Source organism: Microcaecilia unicolor, chromosome 12 (assembly GCF_901765095.1).
Source record: "Microcaecilia unicolor chromosome 12, aMicUni1.1, whole genome shotgun sequence".
Taxonomy (NCBI): domain Eukaryota; kingdom Metazoa; phylum Chordata; class Amphibia; order Gymnophiona; family Siphonopidae; genus Microcaecilia; species Microcaecilia unicolor.
Window position 1 is genome coordinate 30,878,446 of NC_044042.1, and position 24,600 is coordinate 30,903,045.

A 24,600-nucleotide genomic window follows, 5' to 3' on the forward strand; every position below is an offset into this window, starting at 1 on the left:
CCTTCAAGCCAGCCAGCCAGCCGTCTCTGCCCCGCCCTCGCGTCAAACGTCATGACGTCGAGGGCGGAAAAAAACCCCAAACAAATTCGGTAGCGAAGTGTCAGGGAAGGAGGCGGCGCTCCCGACGTCTAGCCTTCCCTTCGCTGTGTTCCGCCTTCTTCTGACGTCGGGAGCACCGCCTCCTTCCCTGACGCTTCGCTGCCGGAACCGCCACGGAGGTAAATTTAAAAAGAAGAAAAAAAACAAAAAGGGATGTTGGGGGGAGAGAAGAGGGTGGCCAGTAAAGTAGAACAATGGGAGCGGGAGGGCAGGGGAGAAACGACAGCATGGATGCGAAGGGGGGGGGGGGGGAAGAAAAGGGCGGGCCAGGCTGGGACATGGGATAGAGAGGAGCATGGATGCGAGGGGGGGGTCATGGAAGGGAGAGAGGGGACTTGCTGGAAAAGGATGAATGGAGGCGGCAGGGGACAGAGGAGCATGGATGGGCATGGATTGGGAGGGCAGGGCTCAGGGAGAGAGGGGAATTGCTGGAAAGGGATGAATGGAGGGGGCAGGGGACAGAGGAGCATGGATGGGCATGGATTGGGAGGGCAGGACTCAAGGAGAGAGGGGAATTGCTGGATAGGGATGAATGGAGGGGACAGATGGGCATGGATGGATATGGATTGCAGGGCAGGCCTCAGGGAGAGAGGGGAATTGCTGGATAGGGATGAATGGAGGGGCCAGGTGACAGAGGAGCATGGATGGGCATGGATTGGAAGGGCAGGACTCAGGGAGAGGGGAATTGCTGGATAGGGATGAATGGAGGGGACAGATGGGCATGGATGGATATGGATTGCAAGACAGGCCTCAGGGAGAGAGGGGAATTGCTGGATAGGGATGAATGGAGGGGGCAGGGGACAGATGAGCATGGATGGGCATGGATTGGGAGGGCAGGGCTCAGGGAGAATTGCTGGATAGGGATGAATGGAGGGGACAGATGGGCATGGATGGATATGGATTGCAGGGCAGGCCTCAGGGAGCGAGGGGAATTGCTGGATAGGGATGAATGGAGGGGACAGGTGACAGAGGAGCATGGATGGGCATGAATTGGGAGGGCAGGGCTCAGGGAGAGAGGGGAATTGCTGGAAAAGGATGAATGGAGGGGGCAGGGGACAGATGGGCATGGATTGGGAGGGCAGGGCTCACACTCTCTCTCTCATATACAATGTCTTTCTGACTCTCACTCTCTTTGTCTCACACTGTATCACATTCACTCTCTATTTGCCACACAGTCACTCACACACTCGCTTGGTCTCATACACTCACTCTCACAGAGAATCTGTGTCTCACACACACTCTCTCTCTCTCGCCCACACACACACACTCTCTCTCACACTGTGTCTCACATACACACTTGCACACACTCTCATTCTCACAAACACACTCACACCCAGACTCACTCTCTCTCTCTCACACACTCACACTTTCACTCTGACTCTCAAACAGTCACTCTCACATACACTCTCCCAAACATACACACTCCGAGGAAAACCTTGCTAGCGCCCGTTTCATTTGTGTCAGAAACGGGCCTTTTTTACTAGTAAACCATAAAGCTGTATGTCTCTGTTGATCACCCTCCCCTCACCTATCCACACCCACCCTGTTAGAATATCAATGATATGCTTTGATGTCCCCATGCATACTTCCTACCCACCCCCCTCCTCCCACCCTGTCAGACTGTCATAGTAATGCTTGAATGTTTTCACTTATATACACTGTCAGCTAGCACATTTGCTTATTTCCGATCTGACGAAGAAGGGCAACCTTCGAAAGCTAATCAAGAAATGTATTAAGTTATGTCCAATAAAAAAGGTATCATCTTATTTTCTTTTCCATGTTTTATTTTGTTTGATTTCTATTGATAACCTTAAGAGTGGACTAACACGGCTACCACACTCCTCTACTATCTCTGAAGCAACCGCCAGCTTAGTTGGAATTACAGATTTATGTGGCCCGTGATCCTGAAGCAGAAGCTGAGATTCCAAATACTGGCCATCGTTGATCATGGTCGAGATACAGAGTAATACAGAGACCGATACAGAGATCAACTGACTAAGTTAAGTTTTTCTCATTATTTAGAACTGTTTATTAAGTCACGAGTCAATATACTATATACTACCATTTCATGGAGGGTTTTGCCGATGATGAAGAAATCCAGCTCCTCTAAGACTATGTCAATAATCTAGGAGCTTCTCGAGGCTTTTCCTCCTTAAACATAAGTGTGTTTATAATTGAGAATTACTTCCAGCTGACACAAAACTTGACTTCTTGCTGACATGAACTGTTGCAGGCTGAGGGGGGGGGGGGTGTTGCCTGAACGGCAGAGCTCAAGGAAGCCCCCATCTATACTGCTGTCTCCAGATAAGAGGGATAGAGTCTTCTCTCCTACTGTGTTGGCAGCTAATGTTGGGCTGGCAATGATAGGTAAACTAGGTTTACACAAGGCCACATTAATGGCACTTGCTTAGACCAGAACTTGGGTCATAGAAGAGGGTCCTCTTCTCAGGTCTATGAAAGGAGCTCCTCTCCCCACCCTGTGTAACAAAATAACAAGTGATTTGTGTATTTCTATCTTGTTCCAGGCATTCAAACCTCTGAAAATTGGTAGCAGTCACCCAGATTCAGGAGGGGAATTTCAGACAAGTCCTGGATTTCTAACATCCACATCCCTGATGCATTATGGAGCCTGCAGCTCTGATTTTAGTGGGCAGAAAACCACACTGTTTTGGGATATAAGTTCAAAACCAGGATCAACCAAAGTTTTGCTCCCGGGATTGGGTAACTTGGCAATTCTGTAGCGGGGCTTCCTCTACTTTTTTTTGTTGTTGAGGGCGGTGCCCTATTGAGGGGGCCGGTTTGAGCTGTTCCTCCCCTGTCTTTCAGGTGAAGGTCAGCTGTGTGCCTAACATGGAGAGAAGTAGGCGTTATAATGCAGGGTAGGGCTGGGTTTTTTTTTTTTGTTCTTTCCCCGCTGCAATTTGCAATTGATGCTGAGCGGCAGGAACACTTGAGCCAGCGGTGGCAGCAACAGCAGCCTGGAATTGTTGGCAGATGGATAGACTGCTCCCGCTGTAACAGATGCTGATTGTAGGTGGAGTTAGGTTGCCGGGCGGTGAAGCTGGAAGGGAGTTGGGCCCAGAGACAGAGAGAAGTGGGAGCATTTTAGGCAGATCCTGTTGCCATCAGCTGTTTGGGAGGGAGGCAGCATTCACCAAGGTTGGAGTTGTAATTGGGTGGAGCAGGTGGTGCTGCCAAGGGCAAGAGGCTCATGGGGGCTGTAGTTTGCCCATCCCTGACCTAATACCAGAGGACACTGGATTCTGGTCTGGTAAAAAAAGTATGCTTTTTCTTTTTTTAACTTTGGGTGAGAGGGAGCAGCAGGATTGGTGTCTCAGGGTGCAGGGAGAGTGTTGCTAAAATTTCAGTCAACTGCCCCTGTGCCCATATTACTAACACTAGCTAGCTGCCTTCCAAATCCTGCCCTTGATCCACCCAGATTATGAACAACTCAATTTATCAGCCCAATTTCACTAATCTTAGCTACCCTTCCAAACTTTCAAGGACTTTGATTTGGCTCCTTAACTAGGATGACCTTCACCCCAGTGAGGTTATTGCAGGTTCAGGCCACAGACAGCGAGGGCCTTATTTGGGCAGTGGGCACTTTCTCTTTGGACCAGGGCTACAATGAGAAGGAAGGAAATTGTTTCTAGCTGTGATGTGTGAGGTTTCTCTGGGATTCCTAACTCCTGCTGATACCTCCCTGCAGATAAACAGATAAATGGTGTTGGACAGCAGGTGAGAGGTGGGGCTCTTCCCCCTCTCCAGGGAGCCAAGCTGATTTAATTAGCAGTTTGAGCTGCTGAAAAGATAACGAGAGAGGCTCCAGCACTGAAAACTGTTTAAACATTAAACTCTCTCCTAGCCTGGCAGCCCAGAAGACTCTTCATAAATTTCACTGTGCACTTTGCTCCCTCAAGACACAAGACGGAAAAGAGCTACCATGAAGGAAAATGAAGGTACAGAGCCTGGGACAGGGAGAACAGATGACCTTAAATAGTATATGATGGCTGGAGTGTGTAGAGCAGTTAGGAAGAAGGATCAGTTTCTGCTTTTAACACTCACTCGTGTATAGGGATGAGCAGTAAGGGATCTCTTACTAGCATATGGGAGAGTTAATATGGAGGAGGCCTCTCTCTGGACGGTACATAGGGATTGGTAGGAAAGGATGTCTCTGATTAGTGTGAGGAGAAGCATGGTGGGTTTAGCACTCTTTTCCTAGTCTAGTGTAAGGAGGGGGGAGGGTGTTTTAACAGAGAGGGATTTCTTTATTATTGGTGTGCATAGGAGCCCACTTCTCCTCCATGAACACAGTGAAGGACTTTGTTGAATACTGGGGGGGGGGCTCAAGCACCCATTGCACTCACAGAGCTGGCACCTGTAATGATGTTTGGGGGAATGTAACATTGAAGGGTCTTTGTCTAGTTTACTAAAGGATCTGACTGACTTCCCCCCCCCCCCCCTCCCCGCAGGTGTATGGAGGAGGTGATTAGGACTAAAGTCTCTCTCAGGTGGATGGGGGAGTTTAATAGGGAAGGTCTTGAACTGTCTGTCCTTTCAGGTGAAATAGATTAAGACCCCGCTGCTTTAGAAAGGAGACTGTATCCTGAGAGAGGTTCAGGGTGTAGGGGAGCAGGGCTTTCTCCTGTTTAAGGCCTTTCTCCTTCCTTTCCAGGGTTTGAAGATGCCAAGGAGTTACCACAGTGAGTCCTGGGCTGCTGTCAGTAATCTTAGGGAAACTCTTAATCAAGGGAGGGGTCGGAGATAGCCACATTGCCTTTGAATTTGGATTTTAGATGTATTACCTACCTTTTCCAAATCTGAGCTCAAAGCAAATTATAGACACAAGTTATTTCCCTGCCCAAGTACGGAGGTGATGCTGAGTGAGGTAACTCACCCAAGGTTACAAAAAGGCTTATTTTCAAAAGAGAAGGGTGCCCATCTTTCGACACAAATCGGGCATGGGCGTCCTCCTCTCGGTGTTGTCCAAATCGGCATAATCAAAAGCCAATTTTGGGCATCCCCAACTGCTTCCCATCGCGGGCACGACTAAAGTTCCCGGGGGCATATCAGAGGCGTAGCGAAAGCGGGACTGGGGCGTGCCTAACAGATGGGCGTCCTCGAGCGATAATGGAAAAAAGAAGGGCGTCCCTGACGAGCACTTGGCTGACTTTACTTGGTCCATTTTTTTCTTATGACCAAGCCTCAAAAAGGTGCCCAAACTGACCAGATGACCACCGGAGGGAATCAGGGATGACCCCCCCTGACTCCCCCAGTGGTGACTAACCCCCTCCCACCCTGGGAAAAACAACTTTAAAAACTTTTTGCCAGCCTCAAATATCATACTCAGGTTCATCGCAGCAGTATGCAGGTCCCTGGGGGGGGGGGGGGGGGGGGGGGGGGGGGGAGGTGTGTGTGTGTCAGCGAAGGTGTGGACGTCCTTCTTTCAAACATTTTGGATGTCCTGAACTGCCCCCTCCACAGGGATGGCCAAATTTCAAGGGAGTGGAGGAGTGGCCTAGTGGTTAGAGCACCGGTCTTCCAATCAGAGGTGGCCAGTTTAAATCCCATAGCTGCTCCTTGTGATCTTGGGCAAGTCACTCAACCCTCCATTGCCTCAGGTACAAACTTAGATTGTGAGCCCTCCTGGGACAGAGAAATATCCAGAGTACCTGAATGTAGCTCACCTGGAACTACTACTGAAAAAGGTGTAAGCAAAATCGAAATAAATAAGTATATGGAATGTTGCTACTATTGAAGATTCTACATGGAATGTTGCTATTATTGGTGATTCTACATGGAATGTTGCTGAGTGGAGGAGTGGCCTAGTGGTTAGAGCACTGGTCTTGCAATCCAGAGGTGGCCAGTTCAAATCCCACTGCTGCTACTTGTGATCCAAAATCCAAATAAATAAATAAAGGGGGTGTCAGAGGCATACTACTACTACAGGGTTATGCAGCGCTGTACAAGTTTAAACATGGGGAAGGACAGTCTTCTCACAAAGATATCCACCCATACTCAAAAAAAAAAAAAAAAAAAAAGACATCCCTGTTGAGCACTTGGGTGTTTTCACCTGGACTTGTGTTTTTTTAGGGTCAGGTCATCCCTGACGAGCACTTGGACTTTGTCACCTGGACTTGTGTTTTTTTAAGGTTTATAGACGGCTATGAAGCTGTCTTTGGCATGCGCAGAGCAGCCACGCATAACGCTTGGCTGCTCTGCACTGGCTTCCCCTCCTTAGGAAGGAAATTGTGTGCAAATGAGCTAACAGTGAGCAGCTCATTTGCATGCGATTTCCTTCATGCTTGCCCGTTCCTTTCTGAATCGCTAAGGGATCGGTAAAGGAAGGGCGTTTTCCATTCAGTTAATGCATCAGTTAGTCCACTGCAGTGCCCCCTAGGGTGCCCGGTTGGTGTCCTGGCATGTCAGGGGGACTAGTGCACTACGAATGCTGGCTCCTCCCATGACCAAATGAGTTGGATTTGGTCATTTTTGAGATGGGCGTCCTCGGTTTCCATTATCGCCGAAAACCGGGGACGACCATCTCTAAGGTCGACCATCTCAACATTTATGTCGACCATCTCTAAGGTCGACATAAATGTTGAGATTTGGGCGTCCCCGACCGTATTATCGAAATGATAGATGGCCGCCCATCTTGTTTCAATAATACAGGTTTCCCCGCCCCGTCGCGGGGACATCCTGCGAGGACGCCCTCAGGAAAACTTGGGTTCGATTATGCCCCTAAAAGTGTTAATGGGAGACATGGGGATCTGAACCATTGCTTCCCTGATTTGCAAACTGCTTCTCCGACTACTAGGCTACTATGGATTGTTTTAATGGCGGGGGGGGGGGGGGGGGGGGGAGGGAATTCTTTAGGAAAGAGGGCTTTGTTTTAATGGTGGTGGTGGGGGGAACTTTAGGAAAGGGGGCCTTCAGTTGATGGACTACTATGAGGAATACCTTAACCATTAGGCAAACTAAACTGTCACCCTCCGGACAGGCACATAAATTCAAAGAATCATTAGCACCTAGTTTACCTGCAGGAAGGGCAGGCAGTTTTCAAATAGTCCGTCAGTAGTGGTAGAAAATCACTACTGTCTTTATCTGATAATATTACTTAAGTGCTACTTTTTTACAAAGTCTCTGGTCCTGCATGGTTCACTGGCCAGGAAGCAGAGAACGGAGTTGCCACTGTACTGGGGCTGATTTCATGCTGTAACATCTTAAGACCGAACTCTCTTTGTTTCAGGAAATTTGAGTTTGACCCAAAGCAAGGAATTGACAACCCTGCGCTGTCCATGACTGATGATGCTGGTAGCCTTTCTTGGTTTTGTGATGCATTTAACTCTTACAACACGAGGAAAGCGTGGGGTGGAGTGGAGTGGAGTGAGGGGGGTTCAATGGGAATGAGAGGAATGGGCAGAAGGATCATGCACACAACAGCGAGGGAAGCATGAAAAAAGAAAGGATGTGTTCAAAGGAGAGAGGGATTATAATATAAGGGAAGGGGGCAGGGGGGCTATATTAATATAACTGTAGGTGAGAGCAGTTAAGGAAAATTGACCCATCCAGACAGTGTGGCCACTGGGCTAAAAACTAATGTATCTCTATGAGGGGAGGGATCACAGTGTGAGGGAGGAGTATGGGGGAGGTGAGAGAGCTGAGCTTACACGGGGAGGGAGGAGCCAAGAGACCACACAGCACAAGGTTACAGTAATAGGAATGTTTGGAGGTGAATACTTGTCCGTCAGTTCTACTGCTCACAAGGTTTAAACGTGAGCCAGTTCAAGCATTTGTTCTGTGAGAGGTTATTTAAGTATGAAGACTTGATAAGTGCTTGTGCAATATGGCATAGCAGGGAACAGAGTTTTGAAACTATAACCACTTTTGATATTGGATGTTTGGTGTACAGAAACCTCTCCACAGCACTACCATTAAAGATGGCCCAGTTTGAGTGCAGACAGGTACACTGTATCCAGGGGTGTGCTGGTAAATTTTTAACAACAGGCTCTTTCTCCGGACGTAGCCAGCTCTGCAGTTGGTGGCCGGGGTTGGGGGGGGAGCAACACTTGCCTCTCTCTCCTCCCTCCCTTCATGCGGGCACGCTAGGCATACCTTTGCTGGCAGCCAATAAATGGACTGCCACCACTCCCAAGGTCTTGCTCTGAGCAGCATGCTGGAACTTCTCTCACATGCTCAAGAAGTCCCAGCCTGCTGCCCGGAGCAGGGAGCAGCAGTAGTCTAGTTACTTGACTGGCAGGGCTCAGCATCCCCACCAGCAAAGTAAAAGATAATTCAGCAGGGGGCCCAAGCCCACATTTTGGGAACCAGTTGTTAGCCATGGAAGGCCCTACTTTAACAACCGGCTCCCAAAATTCTTAAAAACTTAACAACCGGCTCTTGCGAGCCTGTGAGAGCCTGCTCCAGCACACCACTGACTGTATCCCTTCCCCTTGCTAGGCAGGGGGCTACTATGGCCGTCCTGATCACACTGCCGTTCTCCTTCCTAGACCTGGGCAGTCTGCTGAACGCTCGCTTCTGCTTGCTGACAAAGAATGGCGGTGGGACATTTGGATTCACACTGCTGCAGGAGCTGGGGAAGAAGGGACTCATTCTGCGTCGTTTGGAAACTGGTGGCCCAGCTGAGCAAAGCAGGCTGATGGATGGTGACCGCCTGTTGGAAGTGAATGGGGAGTGTGTGGAGAACATGGAACATATTCGAGTAAGTACAGAATTGGAGCTTTCCCATACATAATGTAGCTGGGGAAATGCAGGACCAGAGATAAGTACTGCTCGCTGCTTCTCTCAGTTGTGCCAGGGGCGTAGCCACAGGTGAGTCTGGGCCTACACAGTTTGGGCTCGGGCCCACCCAGCAGCAGGTGCACCTTGACAGCATGGCGTGGAGGGAACAGTCTGGGCTCCTGCGGTCTTGCATCACTCTATTCAATGGGTCCTGGGTAGCGGCAGCGATTCCCACATGCTGCCTGCTGCTAACCCGGAAGCCTCTCCTCTGCTGTGTCTCTCCTCTGTTGCAATTTCCTGTTTCTCTTCCTGGGCAGTGGGACGCAACAGAGGAGAGGCTTCCGTGTTAGAGATGGGGGGGGGGGTGAGAGAGAATTGTTGGATATAGGGTGGAGGGGAGAATTGGAGAGAGGGAGAGAGAGATACTGCATGGAGAGGGGAAAGGGGCAAGAGAGAGAAAATTTGGAGGTTGGAGGGTTGGAGAAGAGGGAGAGATATCGGGCATGATGGTGAAGGGGAGGAAGGGAGAGATGTTGGACCTGGGGTACAAAGGAGGGGGAGAGAGAGAAATGGTGGACAATGGGGGGAGTGAGAGGGATAATTGTTGGATATGGGGTGGAGGGGACGAAGGGAGAGATGTGGAAAGAGAGGGAGAGAATCTGCATGGAGAGGGGTCAGAGAGGGAGAAATATTGGACGTAAATCTCGTCTGGATGAAGAAAGGCTAAACTGTAGAAAACACACGACAAAGTACCACCAAGTACTCTCAATACATTGCACAGGCTCCCAATTCGACCAAGCAGTTGTTCAATATAGTAAACAGCCTACTGCAGCCCTTGACAACAGAACCAGCCTGCCCAGTCTAAACTGAATTGCAATGATTTTGCTGCATACTTTGCCAACAAAATTAAGTCTCCACCAGGAGTTACATGCAATCCCACCCAGTCCCCAACCAGTTAACCAGGGGTGCACAAACTCGCCCCCTCCTGACAGAGACAGATGGGACACTTTTAACTCAATGACAGAGGAGAGCCTTGACAAAATCCTAAGAGACCTTCGACCAACTACCTGCTCCCTCGACACATCAAAGATAGTGCACAGGTAAGTATGGGCCTCATAGAAGGCGCCACAAAAATTGTGAACACCTCTCTTTCTAATGGGCAACTACCAACAGTATTAAAAAGGGCAGTGGTTCACCTTTGCTAAAGAAAAACAACCTTGACCAGGACAAACTTGAAAGTTACCGGCCAGTATCCAACATCCCATTTCTAGCGAAACTCAAAGAACAAACAGTCTGTGTTCAACTTAATCATTGGCTAGAAGAGAAACTGGCTAGATCCATGTCAATCTGGATTCAGACCCAATTATGGAACAGAAACAGTCCTTGTATCTCTACTAGATGATCTTCACAGAAACCGAGACAGAGGATTGGCCTCTGTGTTAGTACTGCTAGATTTCTCAGCAGCTTTTGACGCTGTGGATCATGATATCATGCTAGCACGACTGACAGAAACAGGTATCAATGGAACAGTACTTGCCTGGTTCAGATCCTATCAGACAGGCAACAATCCATAATGATTGGCAGGAACTGATCACCATAGGTACTGACCTGCGGGGTACCACAAAGATCGATACTGTCACCTATTCTTTTCAATATCTATCTCAAGCCACTAGCTGAGCTGATTCGGTCAATGGACACTCAGTTCTACATCTACGCGGATGATGTGCAACTACTCATACCCATTGAACCTAACTTACCTACAGCCTTGAATAAACTGTTTACCTTTCTAACATCAATTCAAGAATGGGCTAAACACAATAAACTTTGCCTAAACCAAAGTAAAACTGAGCTTCTTTGGACCCTAACACAAGTGGATACATACCTGATATCAAAATCCCTTTTTTGGAAGTATGAACTCTCTCTCAAATCACAAGTCGGGAACCTTGGAATACAGTTAGATTCAACTCTTACTCTGAGTCCCCAAATCCAAGCAACCTTCAGGAGCTGCTTCTATTATTTGCAACAGCTATGTTGCCTCTTTCCTTACATCGAGAAGGTAAATCTTATCCCAGTTGTGCATGCCATGATAACATTGACTGGATTACTGCAATGCACTGTACAATGGTCTGACTACAAAGGGCCTGCACCAGCGCCAGTTGATTCAGAATTCAGCAGCAAGACTACTACTACTACTACTACTACTACTTAACATTTCTAGAGCGCTACTAGGGTTACGCAGCGCTGTACAAAATAAACAAAGAAGGACGGCCCCTGCTCAAATGAGCTTACAATCTAAAGAACGAAATGTCAAGTTGGGCAGTCTAGATTTCCTGGGTAGAGGTGTAGAGGCTAGGTGCCGAAGGCGACATTGAAGAGGTGGGCTTTAAGCAGAGATTTGAAGATGGGGAGGGAGGGGCCTGACGTATGGGCTCGGGGAGTTTGTTCCACGCGTGGGGTGAGGCGAGGCAGAAAGGGCAGAGCCTGGAGTTGGCGGTGGTGGAGAAGGGTACTGAAAGGAGGGATTTGTCTTGAGAGCGGAGGTTACGGGTAGGAACGTAAGGGGAGATGAGGGTTGAGAGGTAAGGAGGGGCTGCAGATCGAGTACATTTGTAGGTTAGTAGCAGAAGCTTGAATTGAATGCGGTACCTGATCGGAAGCCAATGAAGTGACTTGAGGAGAGGGGTGATGTGAGTGTATTGGTTCAGGCGAAAGATAAGATGTGCAGCAGAGTTCTGAACGGACTGAAGGGGGGATAGGTGGCTAAGTGGGAGACCAGTGAGGAGTAGGTTGCAGTAGTCAAGGCGAGAGGTAACGAGAGAGTGGATGAGAGTTCGGGTGGTGTGCTCAGAGAGGAAAGGGTGGATTTTGCTAATGTTATAGAGGAAGAAGCGACAGGTCTTGGCTAACTGCTGGATGTGCGCAGAGAAGGAGAGGGAGGAGTCGAAGATGACATCGAGATTGCGGGCAGATGAGACGGGGACGATGAGGGTGTTATCAACTGAGATAGAGAGTGGAGGTAGAGGAGAAGTGGGTTTGGGTGGGAAGACAAGAAGTTCGGTCTTGGCCATGTTCAGTTTCAGGTGGCGGTTGGACATCCAGCCAGCAATGTTGGATAAGCAGGCCGATACTTTGGCCTGGGTTTCCGCAGTGATGTCAGGTGTGGAGAGATAAAGCTGGGTGTCGTCGGCATAAAGATGATACTGGAAGCCATGAGACGAGATCAGGGAGCCCAGGGAAGAGGTGTAGATAGAGAAAAGAAGGGGTCCAAGGACAGAACCCTGAGGGACTCCAACAGAGAGTGGGATAGGGGTGGAGGAAGAGCCATGAGAGTGTACTCTGAAGGTACGATGGGAGAGATAAGAGGAGAACCAGGAGAGGACAGAGCCCTGGAACCCAAAAGAGGACAGTGTGTCAAGAAGTAAGTTGTGATTGACAGTGTCAAAAGCGGCTGATAGGTCGACTCATAGAAGGTTGCAGGTGATGTGACCAAGGAATGGGATATCTAGTAGGTGAGAGAAGAAGATGGAAATTTGTTAGTCTCCTTTTCACTTCTCAGCTACTAAGGGTGAGAGAGAGGGTGAAATTTGAGTTGACAGGCAGAAAAGAAAAAAAATTAAGGAAAGAGCTAAAAAGGAATGAGAAATATGTCAAGAGGCGGGTGTAGTGAGGGAATAGATGGGAGAGAGGAGAAAAGACAAACGGACAACAGCCGCTTAAAAGAGAATAGCAGACAAACAGGAAAGCAGAAAAGTAAAACTGGAAAGAACATGATGGAAAAATAAAATGTCCAGACAATAAAGGTTGAAAAAAGCATTTTATTTTGAATATTTTAAATGGAATATGTTAGCTTTGGGAAGTGTGCATAGCAAATGTGTTTGTATTGCGATCCGTAGAAAAGAAAATGCATTTCTGGGGTTTTTTCCTAAATATTTTTATTTCTAATTTATGATCCTTTGTTCTGTATGTGGTGAGGGTCTGTCGGTGTGATAGTAATGGCAGGTGGGGAAATCAGAGGGGAGGCAGGGAGGAGAGGGGATCAGGGATGGGGGCCATCCTTTATTTTTTATTCTCTGACCTGGGTCCTAACAAGTCTAACATCGGTCCTGACCCTTGCTGTATAGCTGGTGGGGATCCCAGCTGAGGCCCTCCTCCAAAGACAGCCAGAACTCTCTTCTACCAAGCTCTAAAGTCAGTGACAGCATCCTTGAACCACCATCAACTAAGCATGTGTGAGGTGCTGGCATTAGTGGCTTAGGGACATTGCTGCTGCCTGCCAAACTTGGTAAAAGGAAGTTCTGGCTACCTTCAGAGAAAGTCTTCAGCTGACAGCTTAGGGATCCTCATTAGCTAAAGTATTTTAAATTTTGAGGTGGGAGTTGTGTTAATCTAATCAACTCAAATTTCCTTATCTGCTTCAGACCATTCCAGACAAGTGGGTATATACACTCCTACCAGCAGAGGGAGCCTGAGATCTTCCCGTTTGGGAAGCTTGCCAGGTGCCCTTGGCCTGGATTGGCCGCTGTCGTGGACAGGATGCTGGGCTCGATGGACCCTTGGTCTTTCCCAGTGTGGCATTACTTATGTACTTATGTACTGACTAAGTGACACGTATAAGGCACTGTGCAGCCTCTAACTGCTCAGTATTTCTCAGTCTCTGAGCAGAAGTAGGTGGTTTCTGTGCAGCCCTGCTTTCAGTTTGGTGGGTGTGCCTGTTTGGCCCTATTTAAAATAAAAAATAAGCCATAGGAACGGGGTGATAAGGAACAGAGTACTTAAAAAAAAAAAAAATGATAGAGGAAGTGTAAGGAAAGATGCCCTGGTTTCGGGCCTTTGGTCCCTGCACCTCAGGGGTTGCACATGCCAGTTACCCAGGTCCCTCTCCCTCTGCCCTCCATCTGGAGAGTGTTTGGCCTTGGCCACCTCCCCCACATTGCCTGAGAGGGGTTCCTGGAGTGCTGGCCTTGGGGTAAAGGGAGAACTGTGGAAAAAAAAAAGCATTTGAGACAGATCATTATGCCAACCTTCCCTTCCCAGATGCAGATGCCTCTCATATGTGTGATTGCCCACTGCCCCTTCCCTGATACTGGTTCAACTCCACTTCTCCCACAGGTGGTGCAGAAGATTCGGGAGAGTGGGAATCGAGTTTTGCTTACAGTGCTGGATGAGGCTGTCTATGAGAACATTACAGCCCTGAACATGAACGTAGCTGAGCTGCTGCCATCCCAGAGGCGTGCACCTGTTGCCAAGCCAAGACTCTGTCTCATCCAAAAGGACGGGCTCCACCCTGTACTCGGCTTTGGTTTCAGTGTCTTTGCTTCAGAAGGTTGGTAAAGAATTTATTTTTTAAAATATTCCTTCCCAACAATGTGAACTTCCTCACGGCAGCGCCCTACCACCCAGGACTTTTACAGTGTTAATTTCCTCACACAGCTTTGCCCTGTTTGTGTTGGTCAAGACTGTACTTTTTCTCAGCATTGTCTACAGAGACTTGCTCAGTATCTGGACCGCTCTGTCTTCATCCGCCACAGCTAGCCCCGCCTGCTCTCTCTCAGTGTCTGGACAGCTCTGTCTTCATCTGCCACAGCTAGCCCCGCCTGCTCTCAGTGTCTGGACCGCTCTGTCTTCATCCTCCACAGCTAGCCCCGCCTGCTCTCTTTGTGTCTGGATCGCTCTGTCTTCATCCTCCACAGCTAGCCCCGCCTGTTCTCTCTCAGTGTCTGGACCGCTCTGCCTTCATCCGCCACAGCTAGCCCCGCCTGCTGTCAGTGTCTGGACCGCTCTGTCTTCATCCGCCACAGCTAGCCCCACCTGCTCTCTCTCAGTGTCTGGACAGCTCTGTCTTCATCCACCACAGCTAGCCCCGCCTGCTCTCTCTGTGGCTGGACCATTTCCCCTAACTTCTCTGCAGTCTCCACCCTGCATTTCTGGCACTACTTCAGAATTTTTGGCACTCACATGTATTTCCCCTCTCTCTCCCTCTCTAGGCAGTACAGGTACTTTTTATCTCTCTTTAATCAGTGAGGGGCCAGCAGAAAATGCGGGGGTACCTGCAGGAGCCAGACTTCTGGAGATGAATGGTGTCAGTGTGCGGAACTACAGCATGCCTCAGCTCATGAGAAAGGTACCAGGCATTAATGTCATATGTTGAGTAAGACCTGAGCTCTGCTGGAGACCATGATTAGGGTTCTTTCTTCCCTGGGTTTTGTATCAGTTACAGGAAAGTGGTGACAAGGTGACTGTGCTCGTGGTGGACCCTGAATCGGAGGCATTTTATGAAGAAAGGAAGATACCGATCACTGCTGCCATGGCTGAGTCCAGAATGCTGCCATACAAGGCCAGGAAGCTGCATCTGGTGAAAGGTTTGCATGGCTATGGGTTCCTGCTGCGTCAGGAGAGGCATGGCATGGGGTCAGAGGGTAAGAAGGCCATGTGTGATAACTCTGCAAAGATGTCGCCACTAGTTTTTCTGTTTGAAACCTTGTTTGTGTGTGACTTTTCTATTAATTAATTGTAGGTCTTTTCCCTTCTTTTTACAGTGCCTTATAAGAACATATTAGCCATACTGGGTCGGACCAATGGTCCATCTAGCCCAATATCCTGCTTCCAGCAGTGGCCAATCCAGGTCACAAGTACCTGGCAGAAATTAGTAGCAACATTCCATGCCACCAAATCAAGGGACAAGCAGTGGCTTCCCCCATGTTCATCTCAATAACAAACTGTGGACTTTTCTTCCAGGAACTTGTCCAAGAACCCCAGATACACTAACCACCATTACCACATCCTCTGGCAGCAAGTTCCAGAGCTTAACTATTCTTTGACAGAAAAAATATTTCCTCCTATTTGTTTTTAAAGAATTTACATGTAATTTCATTGAGCGTCCTGTGGTCTTTGTACTTTTTGAGTGACCGTAAAAATGATTCACCTCCACCCGTCCCACACTACTCAGGATTTTGTAGACCTCAATCATATCTTCCCTCAGCCTTCTCTTTTCCAAACTGAAGAGCCCTAATTTCTTTAGCCTTTCCTCATATGTGAGCAGTTCCATCCCCGCTATCATTTTGGTCGCTCTTCTTTGAACCTTTTCTAATTCCGCTATATCTATTTGAGATACTGCGACCAAATTGAACATGATACTCAAGGTGAGGTCACAACATGTAGCGATACAGAGGCATTATAATATTTTTGGTCTTATTTTGCATCCCGCTCCTAATAATTCCTAGCATTCTGTTTGCTTTATTGGCTGCCGCCGCACATTGGGCAGAAGATTTCAGCATATTGTCTACAATGACACTTCAGTGGTGTAGCCACAGGTGGGCCTGGGTGGGCCAGGACTTAGGGCTCAGGCCCACCCAACAGTAGCACACGTTTAGCGGTAGCTTGTGGGGATCCCAGGCTCCACCAGCTGAAGACTTCTCCCTGATGGTAATGAAAATGCTACTCTCCATGATACTGGCACCTGCTCATGCTCAGTTTTCGGCGCATGCCTGCTGCAGACTGCCAAGGTGGAAAGAAGCGTTTTCCTGCCAACTGAGATATTTTTTTGGGCGGTGGGGTGAGGGAGGAGAACACTTGGTGCCCACCCACTTCTTGCCTAGGCCCACCCAAAATCTGTTGCCTGGCTACGCCCCTGTGACACCTAGGTCTTTTTCTTGAATGCTGACTCCTAAAGTAGACCCTAACATTACATAACTATGATTCGGATTATTCTTCCCAATTTGTATCACTTTGCATTTGTCTACATTAAATTTCATCTACCATTTGGATGCCCAGTCTTCGGTTTCCTAAGGTCTTCCTGCAGTTCTTCGCAATCCACATGCGCTTTGACAACTTTGAATAGTTTTGTGTCATCTGCAAATTTACTCACCTCACTCGTTCCAATTTCCAGATCATTTATAAATATGTTACATAGCACCAGTCCCAGTACAGATCATTGCAGCGCTCCACTATTCACCCTCCTCCATTGAGAAAAATGGCCATTTAATCCTACCCTCTCTCTTCTGTCCAATAATCAATTCCTAATCCACAACAGAACATTGCCTCCTGTGCCATGACTCTTTAATTTTTCTCAGCAGTCTCTCATAAGGAACTTTGTCCAAAGCTTTCTGAAAATCTAGATATATTACATCAACCAGTTCACCTTTATCCACGTGTTTATTCAAGCCTTCGAAGAACTAAAGCAAATTGGTGAGACAAGACCTCCCATAGCTGATTCCTTGCTGACTCTGTCCCATTAAACCATGTTTACCTATGTGTTCTGTAGTTTTATTCTTTATAATAGCTTCCACTCTTTTGCCCTGCACTGAAGTCAGGCTTACCGGTCTGCAATTACTCGGATCACCCTGGAACCCATTTAAAAAATCGGCATCACATTGGCCACCCTCCAGTCCTCGAGTACTACAGACGACCAGAGCCGTAGCGAGGGGAGCTGACACCCAGGGCGGGTCGCCGCTGCGCACCCCCCCCCCCCGGGTGCAGAACGGCGCACCCTCCTCCCGCTGGAGCGCACACCCCCGGAGTGCATACCTGCGGGGAGGGGCGGGAGGGAGGGCTGATCCGCCCCGACTGCATGTTGCTGGGGTGTGTCGGCTCCGCGCTGGTTCACTGCTCTCCCTGTCCCGGAACAGGAAGTAACCTGTTCCGGGGCAGAGAGGGCAGTGCACCAGCGTGGAGCCGACACCCCCGCCCCCCCTTCCTACCCACTGCAGACGACTTTAACAACAGGTTACAGATCACTAGCAGCAGATCAACAATTTCATGTTTTGAGTTCTTTCAATACCCTGCCTTGACTTGTTTTCTCTAATTAGGTGGCATAGAAAATTGTTCAATAAACCATAACTCTAGGGCCTGCACTGACTGCTCTGTAGAGCACAAGAAACTTTCCCTCAAGACAGTAGCTGGGATAAAGACTATGCAGAGAGTGAGACTATTGCTCTAAAGCAGGGATTCTCAATCCGGTCCTCAGTTCACACCCAGCCAGTGGCGTACCAAGGAGGGGGGGGGGTGGTGGGGGCGGTCCGCCCCGGGTGCACACCGTTGGGGGGGTGCCGCGGCACGCGCCTGCTCCGAGTTCGCTAAACTTTGTCGCTCGTTCGCTGCAGCTCCCTCTGCCCCAGAACAGGTTACTTCCTGTTCCGGGGCAGAGGGAGCTGCAGCGAAGCGAAGTTTAGTGAACTCAGAGCAGGTGTGCGCCGCGGCGTGCACCCGGGGGGGTGTCATTTCACCAGAGGGGGGGGCGAAAGTGTCATTTAGCAGGGGGGGGGGCACTGCACCCGGAGGGGGGGCGCATCGGCGCTCCGCCCCGGGTGCCATCCAGGCCAGGAACGCCACTGCACCCAGCCAGTCAGGTTTTCAGGATGCCCACAATGAATGTGCATGAGAGAAATTTTGCATACAATGTAGGTAGTTCATGTAAATGTATCTTATGCATATCTATTGTGGATATCCGGAAAACCTGCTTGACTGGGTGTATCTGAAGGACTGGGTTGGGAATCACTGCTCCCAAGATGTTACAGCAGAACAGGGATGTGTAATATCTTGTTTGAATTCTGGGGTTGTATTGTTTTTGGTTTTTTTTTCATTATATGTATATATAGCTTCATAATCCATAGCATGTTACTAGTCATGTATGACAGCCACTACCCTGGAAAGTTTATATTCTTTGGTATGTGAGAGAGCTGGAGATAAACAGCCAATATTCAGGTTATGGGTGTGTGTGTCATGGGTAAAACAATTCTACTATCTATCTACTTATCATTTCTATAGCGCTACAAGGCATAAGCAGCGCTATACACCAAACACGAAAAGACAGTCCCTACTCAAAGAGCTTACAATCTAAATAAGACAGGTAAAGGGACAGAACAACTAAGAGGCAAGGGAATAAAGAGGTGGGGATAAAAGGACCGGGCAAGTGAGTAGTGGTTAGAAGTTAAAAGCAGCGTCAAAGAATTGGGCTTTTAGTTTGGACTTGAAAACGGCCAAAGACTGGGCCAGACGTACAGGCTCAGGAAGTCTATTCCAGGCGTGAGGTGCAGCGAGATAAAAGGAATGGAGACTGGAATTTGTGGTAGAGGAGAAGGGGACAGATAAGAGAGATTTATCTACAGAACGGAGTACCCGAGGGGGCGGCGTAGGGAGAGACAAGAGTGGAGAGGTACTGGGGAGCGGCAGAGTGAATGCACACAAACAATTGCCACCCTTCCCATACGCAGATTTTAAAATCCCCCAAACATGCTTCACTCCCATGTACTTTGCACTTGCAAAATATGTGGGCTTAAGACTCCTCATGGCATCAGCCCACCATGGGCTTTTCAAAAACTCCACAGTTAAAGCCCCTTGAATATAATGTACTCCAGGGCCTTCTAACAACCTGCAGTGGTTTTTATTGCCCTCAAAGTTGGATGGCAGAAACAGGATTTGAACCTAGGGGCCCAATATTCAGACTGTGGAAGTTAGCCCAGCTAACTTCTGTGGTTGGCGCTGAGCCTGGACATTCAATATCAGGCCATTTCAGGTGACCAGCATTGAATATCCAGCTTATTTTTGACCAGTTCAAACTTAACCTTCCAAACTAGCTGGTTAAGTTTGAACCGGCCAAAGATAGGCCTGGTATTCATGTGGCCAAATATGGCCACCAAACTTGCATTGAAAATCGGCAGTTAGCTGTTATATTGCGCGATATAACAGGCTATCCGCTAGCTGCTATCAACAAATTTTCAGTGGGTCATGGCTGACCATGTCCCGCTGAAAATTCACAGATAGCCTGATATGGGGCATTTAACTGGCCAGGTGCCAAAGCTTGAACTGTATGCGGTACCTGATCGGAAGCCAGTGAAGTGACTCGAGGAGAGGGGTGGTATGAGCATATCGGTCTAGGCGGAAGATAAGACGCGCAGCAGAGTTCTGAACGGATTGAAGGGGGGATAGATGGTTAAGTGGGAGGCCAGTCTATCTGAGTAGTTAGTAATTATGTGGTTCAAAAGTCAAAATCTATCTAAACTACTCCCAATATTTATAGTTGAGATTTTCTAGCTTTTAGCTTACACCATTAATAGAGCGTTTCATGAAAATAAAGATACACAGGAGGTTTTTTATGCCGATGGTTGACAAGTGGGACCCTTTTAAGACCGTTGTTTAAGTTGGTCTTTGTCTGCTGAGGCTTTTTCCTCCTCATGTTTAATATTCTAAGTTTTCCTCTTATATTAACGCCTATGTTTACTAAGCGGCGCTATGGGCGTGTTAGCGTTTTTAATGCGTGTAAATGGTTTATGCGCGTTAAATGTTAACGCGTCCATAGAAATGCATAGGAGTGTTAGTGTTTAACATGCCTTAAATTTACAGGTGCGTTAACGCTAACGCACCTTAGCAAACATACCCCTAAGTTTTTTGGTGTGAGGTTTGTTTTTGAGATCCTATTTGCAGTTCCCATTTGATAGATAAACATAAAGGAATCCTGTTCAGAAGGAATGGATCCTCAGAAGCTTAGCTGAGATTGGGAGGCGGGGCTGGTGTTTGGGAGGCGGGGCTAGTACTGGGCAAGACTTCTACGGTCTGTGTCCTGAAAAGGACAGGTACAAATCAAGGTAAGGTATACACAAGAAGTAGCACATATGAGTTTATCTTGTTGGGCAGACTGGATGGACCTTGCAGGTCTTTTTCTGCCGTCATCTACTATGTTACTATGATAGTTCTGCAAGACAGGGTGGTAGGGCTTCAGGAACTCAGAATGCCCTCTTTAGTTGCAGTGGGCCTCAGAAAAATCTCTGCAATCCCACTGACCTGAAAACTTCTAGGGAAGTGTAGCTATGTAGGGCACACAACATCAGCATTGGCCTCTTTGGGATTGTGTAAAACCTCCCTGTCCCCATTATCTCAGATTTAGCATCTTTCCTCTCTGACAGGTCAGTTCCTCAGGGAAGTGGAACCAGGCCTCCCAGCTGAGAAAGCTGGGATAAAAGAAGGAGATCGGCTGTTGGCTGTGAACGGGAAGAGCATTGATGGGCTGGAACATGATGAGGTTGTGAGCCTAATCTGCTCCAGCGGGAGCCAAGTCACATTTCTGGTCATCAGTGCTGCTGGAGACCTCTTCTACAGCTCGGTGAGCACTGGTGAGAAGCTGGGTACAAACCCTGGCTGTCTTACTCCAGGGCCAACTTTCACTAGATCAGCACTAAAGGCAGTCCAGGAGCTGCAGCCTGAGGGTCCTTGGTCTGACAGTAATGAATTACTACAATACCTTATTTCCCCTCTCCCACTGGTTCTTCCCATTCCCTCATGTTCTGCCTGCAACATGCTCCTCCTCCCTCTCCATAAGTGTCCTGTCTGGCACTTGGCGGAATAGAGCAGAGCAGGCTGGAGCATGATGGGCACAGGGGCAGGTGGCATTCAGGGGCTGCGTCATAGGCTAATGTGCATTAAATTGCTTTTGAATGCACTTTTTTTTAAAGATGCCTAAATGAACCAAATGCATGCTAATGAATATATATCCCTACTGCCAACATCTGTGTCATTGGCTGGAAGGATTTGGAGATCTCAGCCAGCCCTGCTGCTCCAGCTACCATTACACTTATGTTCTCTGCTTCTTTTGCCTACCTGCTAATTCCAGTCTATGACATCAGTGTGACAGATGGACAGACAGACAACCGGAAAAAAAACAAATGTGTTCTAGTTTATAAAATGTGCTAATCATTTCAGAAACACCAGAGTGACGAGTTCCAGAAATAAATCCATGTGAAAGTGCTGACGTGGGCTGCAGCCTCTCTCCTTGGATCAGCAAGTAGGGCCAGTCTGTATGTTTATTTCCTTCCTTTCTCCACAGATGGCGCTATCCCCAATGCTCTTCTATGAAGAGGAGGCTGCAGAATCTCAGCCCAAAGCTGCTTCTGACATGTCTGAGCTGCCGGAGCCTAGTCCCACAGCACCACATCTCTGTCGCCTTACTCGAGGACCCCTGGGGTTCGGATTTCAGCTCTCGAATATCCAGGATGAAGAGGAGATCTATATCACACAGGTCACTTAACCTCTCTGCATCTAAGTTCTCATTCTGCCGCCCTTTATCTCTAGAAACAGACAATATAATGGCAGATAGAATCTTTTCTGCCCTAAACATAGAAAAATGAAGGCAGATAAAGACCATATGGCCTATCCAGTCTGCCCATCCATGCCATCTGCTCTCCCTATCACTCCCTTAGAGATCCTATGGACTTGTCCCAAACTGTTTTTGTCTCCACCGGGAGGCTGTTCCATGAATTCACTACCCTTTCCGTGAAGGGTTTAGCATAGCTGTACCTAAGGTATGGGGTTTTTTTTGCCTTTCATTATTAGATGAAAGAGGAATTATCTTAAATTCACCAAATATTTTCAATAGCCTTATCAATGGAGCTCAAGTTCACATTCTTGTTTTTGTCTTTTGGGTGTTTTTTTTTTTTTTTTGTATTATTATCTTGACTTTCTAATCTTTTATTTTGTTGTGATACTTGGTTACATTAACAGTTGCGATGGTTTATAAAAAAATTAGTTTATAATTATTATATTATTTATATTAGTATTATTCAGTTCGTGTTTTCTAGCAAAAAAGATGCCGGTACTCAAATGCCAGGCCACCCTTCAGGGGTGGGGTGATCACTGAGAGACCCGCCCTGCAACTAGTCACAGAATCTATGAAAAGGCAGAATTGGTGTGTAGAGCCTGAGGTCTTTTACTATAACTTGGAAACCATGAGTCAATTTTAGCAGACAATGAAAAAGGTGCCGGTACTCAGTACCCCCAAGTACCCCTTAAAAAAAAAGCCCTGGTGTTATTACAGTTCAGCCTGACCACTATTCACAAAAATCCTTCAATGTTGCATTTTTTGTTCCTGATTCTTTATACTCTTCTTCATCATTTTACTTTTTTTCCCATAGTTTATACATTTTACATTTTCTGCCATCCTCCCACGTATGGTATTTGCTTCTCTTGTCAGGTCCAGCACTTTCTGAGACAGGGCCCCATCCCCTTTTCTATTTTCACCTATTATTAGATCCCATTTCCCTGTCAATCCTATTCTTAGTCCTTCATTAATGATCCAATCCTTAATTTCTTTTACCTCTCCCTCCTCCCACCGTTGTCGACCACTAATGGCTCCCAAAGTACTTCCCCCTTCTTTTTCCCTCCCTTGCACTTTCACCACCAATCTCTCTAATTAGATTTTCTTCTATCAGCGCCATCAAGTGTTTCCAATTAGCAATTATTCACTTCGCCAACAGAAACAAACAAACAAACAAAAAAAAATAATAAGCCTTCTCTTATTCAATCACATTTGCTAAGGTACTTTCGTATACCTCGATAAACTTTCTGGAATAATTTACTGGCACTCAGCATTTGTTATTTTCCTCAACCCCTCACCCGCCACCTTAACAACACATTAAACGGCTATACAGAACCTGCTCTGAAGAATTGTGTGACAGTTTCTTATACAATAATGATATAGGTGCAGAAAGGGATCCTAAGACTGGGAGCATAGGGCACATGCAGTTTGATTACTAGTACAAGAATGCAGTAAATTGCTAGAGCGAATTGGTAATCTAATACATGTAACACAGGCTCTAGCTCAATTCGTTTCACAGTGCTACTACTACTACTTAACATTTCTAGAGCGCTACTAGGGTTACGCAGCGCTGTACAATTTAACAAAGAGAGACAGTCCCTGCTCAAAGAGCTTACAATCTAATAGACAAGTGAACGGTCGGTCGGTCCGATAGGGGCAGTCAAATTGGGGCAGTCTGGATTCACTGAACGGTAAGGGTTAGGTGCCGAACGCAGCATTGAAGAGGTGGGCTTCAAGCAAAGACTTGAAGACGGGCAGGGAGGGGGCTTGGCGTAAGGGTTCGGGAAGGTTGTTCCAAGCATAGGGTGAGGCGAGGCAGAATGAGCGGAGCCTGGAGTTGGCGGTGATGGTGAAGGGTACTGAGAGGAGGGATTTATCCTGTGAACGGAGGTTACGAGCGGGAACATAAGGGGAGATGAGGGTAGAAAGATAGTGAGGGGCAGCAGACTGAGTGCATTTGTAGGTAAGAAGGAGAAGCTTGAATTGAATGCGGTATCTGATCGGAAGCCAGTGAAGTGACCTGAGGAGAGGGGTGATATGAGTATATCGGTTCTGGCGGAATATGAGACGTGCAGTAGAGTTCTGAACAGATTGAAGGGGGGATAGATGGCTAAGTGGGAGGCCGGCCGGTGAGGAGTAAGTTGCAGTAGTACTATCTAAACACTTATTTAGTTCGGAGAAAAGCCCTCAGAAACCTTAGACACATCGTCTCAGGTTTTAAACACTGTTACTAAGTGTATAACATTAATGTATCCAGTGTTTAGTTTCTATCATCGGGCATAAAACCTCTGTTTGTTTTCAGATTTAAGGTCTTATAGACAATTTCCTATATATTCCTCAATATCAGAAAACCTGGAGTGTCCAAGCTAAGTGCTTTTTCTGATATTGAGGAATATATAGGAAATTGTCTATAAGACCTTAAATCTGAAAAGTGGAGGAGTGGCCTAGTGGGTAGGGTGGTAGACTTTGGTCCTGGGGAACTGAGTTCAATTCCCATGAGTTCAATTTCCACTTCAGGCACAGGCAGCTCCTTGTGACTCTGGGCAAGTCACTTAACCCTCCATTGCCCCATGTAAGCCGCATTGAGCCTGCCATGAGTGGGGAAAGTGCAGGGTACAAATGTAACAAAAATAAAATAGATACTATTGGAGATTCTACATGGAATGTTGCTACTATTT

General features: G+C 47.6%; 2 protein-coding genes across 3 annotated transcripts in view; both read left to right on the plus strand.

Moving 5' to 3' along the window:
• NLRX1 (NLR family member X1) overlaps window positions 1-12,645 on the plus strand; it is a 56,897-nt gene extending 44,252 nt beyond the window's left edge. Inside the window, exon 10 of the transcript XR_003944069.1 lies at window positions 12,633-12,645. The gene's annotated coding sequence lies outside the window, so the exon portion shown is untranslated. The remainder of the gene's footprint in view (window positions 1-12,632) is intronic.
• The window catches only part of PDZD3 (PDZ domain containing 3), a 32,595-nt gene continuing 11,891 nt past the window's right edge, over window positions 3,897-24,600 (plus strand). Inside the window, exons 1-9 of one of the 2 annotated variants that reach the window (XM_030222026.1) lie at window positions 3,900-4,058; window positions 4,775-4,802; window positions 7,349-7,413; window positions 8,610-8,821; window positions 13,951-14,164; window positions 14,826-14,962; window positions 15,053-15,257; window positions 20,739-20,935; window positions 21,656-21,847. In XM_030222026.1, coding sequence (XP_030077886.1) covers window positions 4,043-4,058; window positions 4,775-4,802; window positions 7,349-7,413; window positions 8,610-8,821; window positions 13,951-14,164; window positions 14,826-14,962; window positions 15,053-15,257; window positions 20,739-20,935; window positions 21,656-21,847 — 1,266 coding nt within the window. In that variant the 5' untranslated portion in view covers window positions 3,900-4,042. Of the gene's footprint in view, window positions 4,059-4,774; window positions 4,803-7,348; window positions 7,414-8,609; window positions 8,822-13,950; window positions 14,165-14,825; window positions 14,963-15,052; window positions 15,258-20,738; window positions 20,936-21,655; window positions 21,848-24,600 lie in introns of both variants that reach the window. The other variant, XM_030222027.1, reaches the window with a different exon arrangement.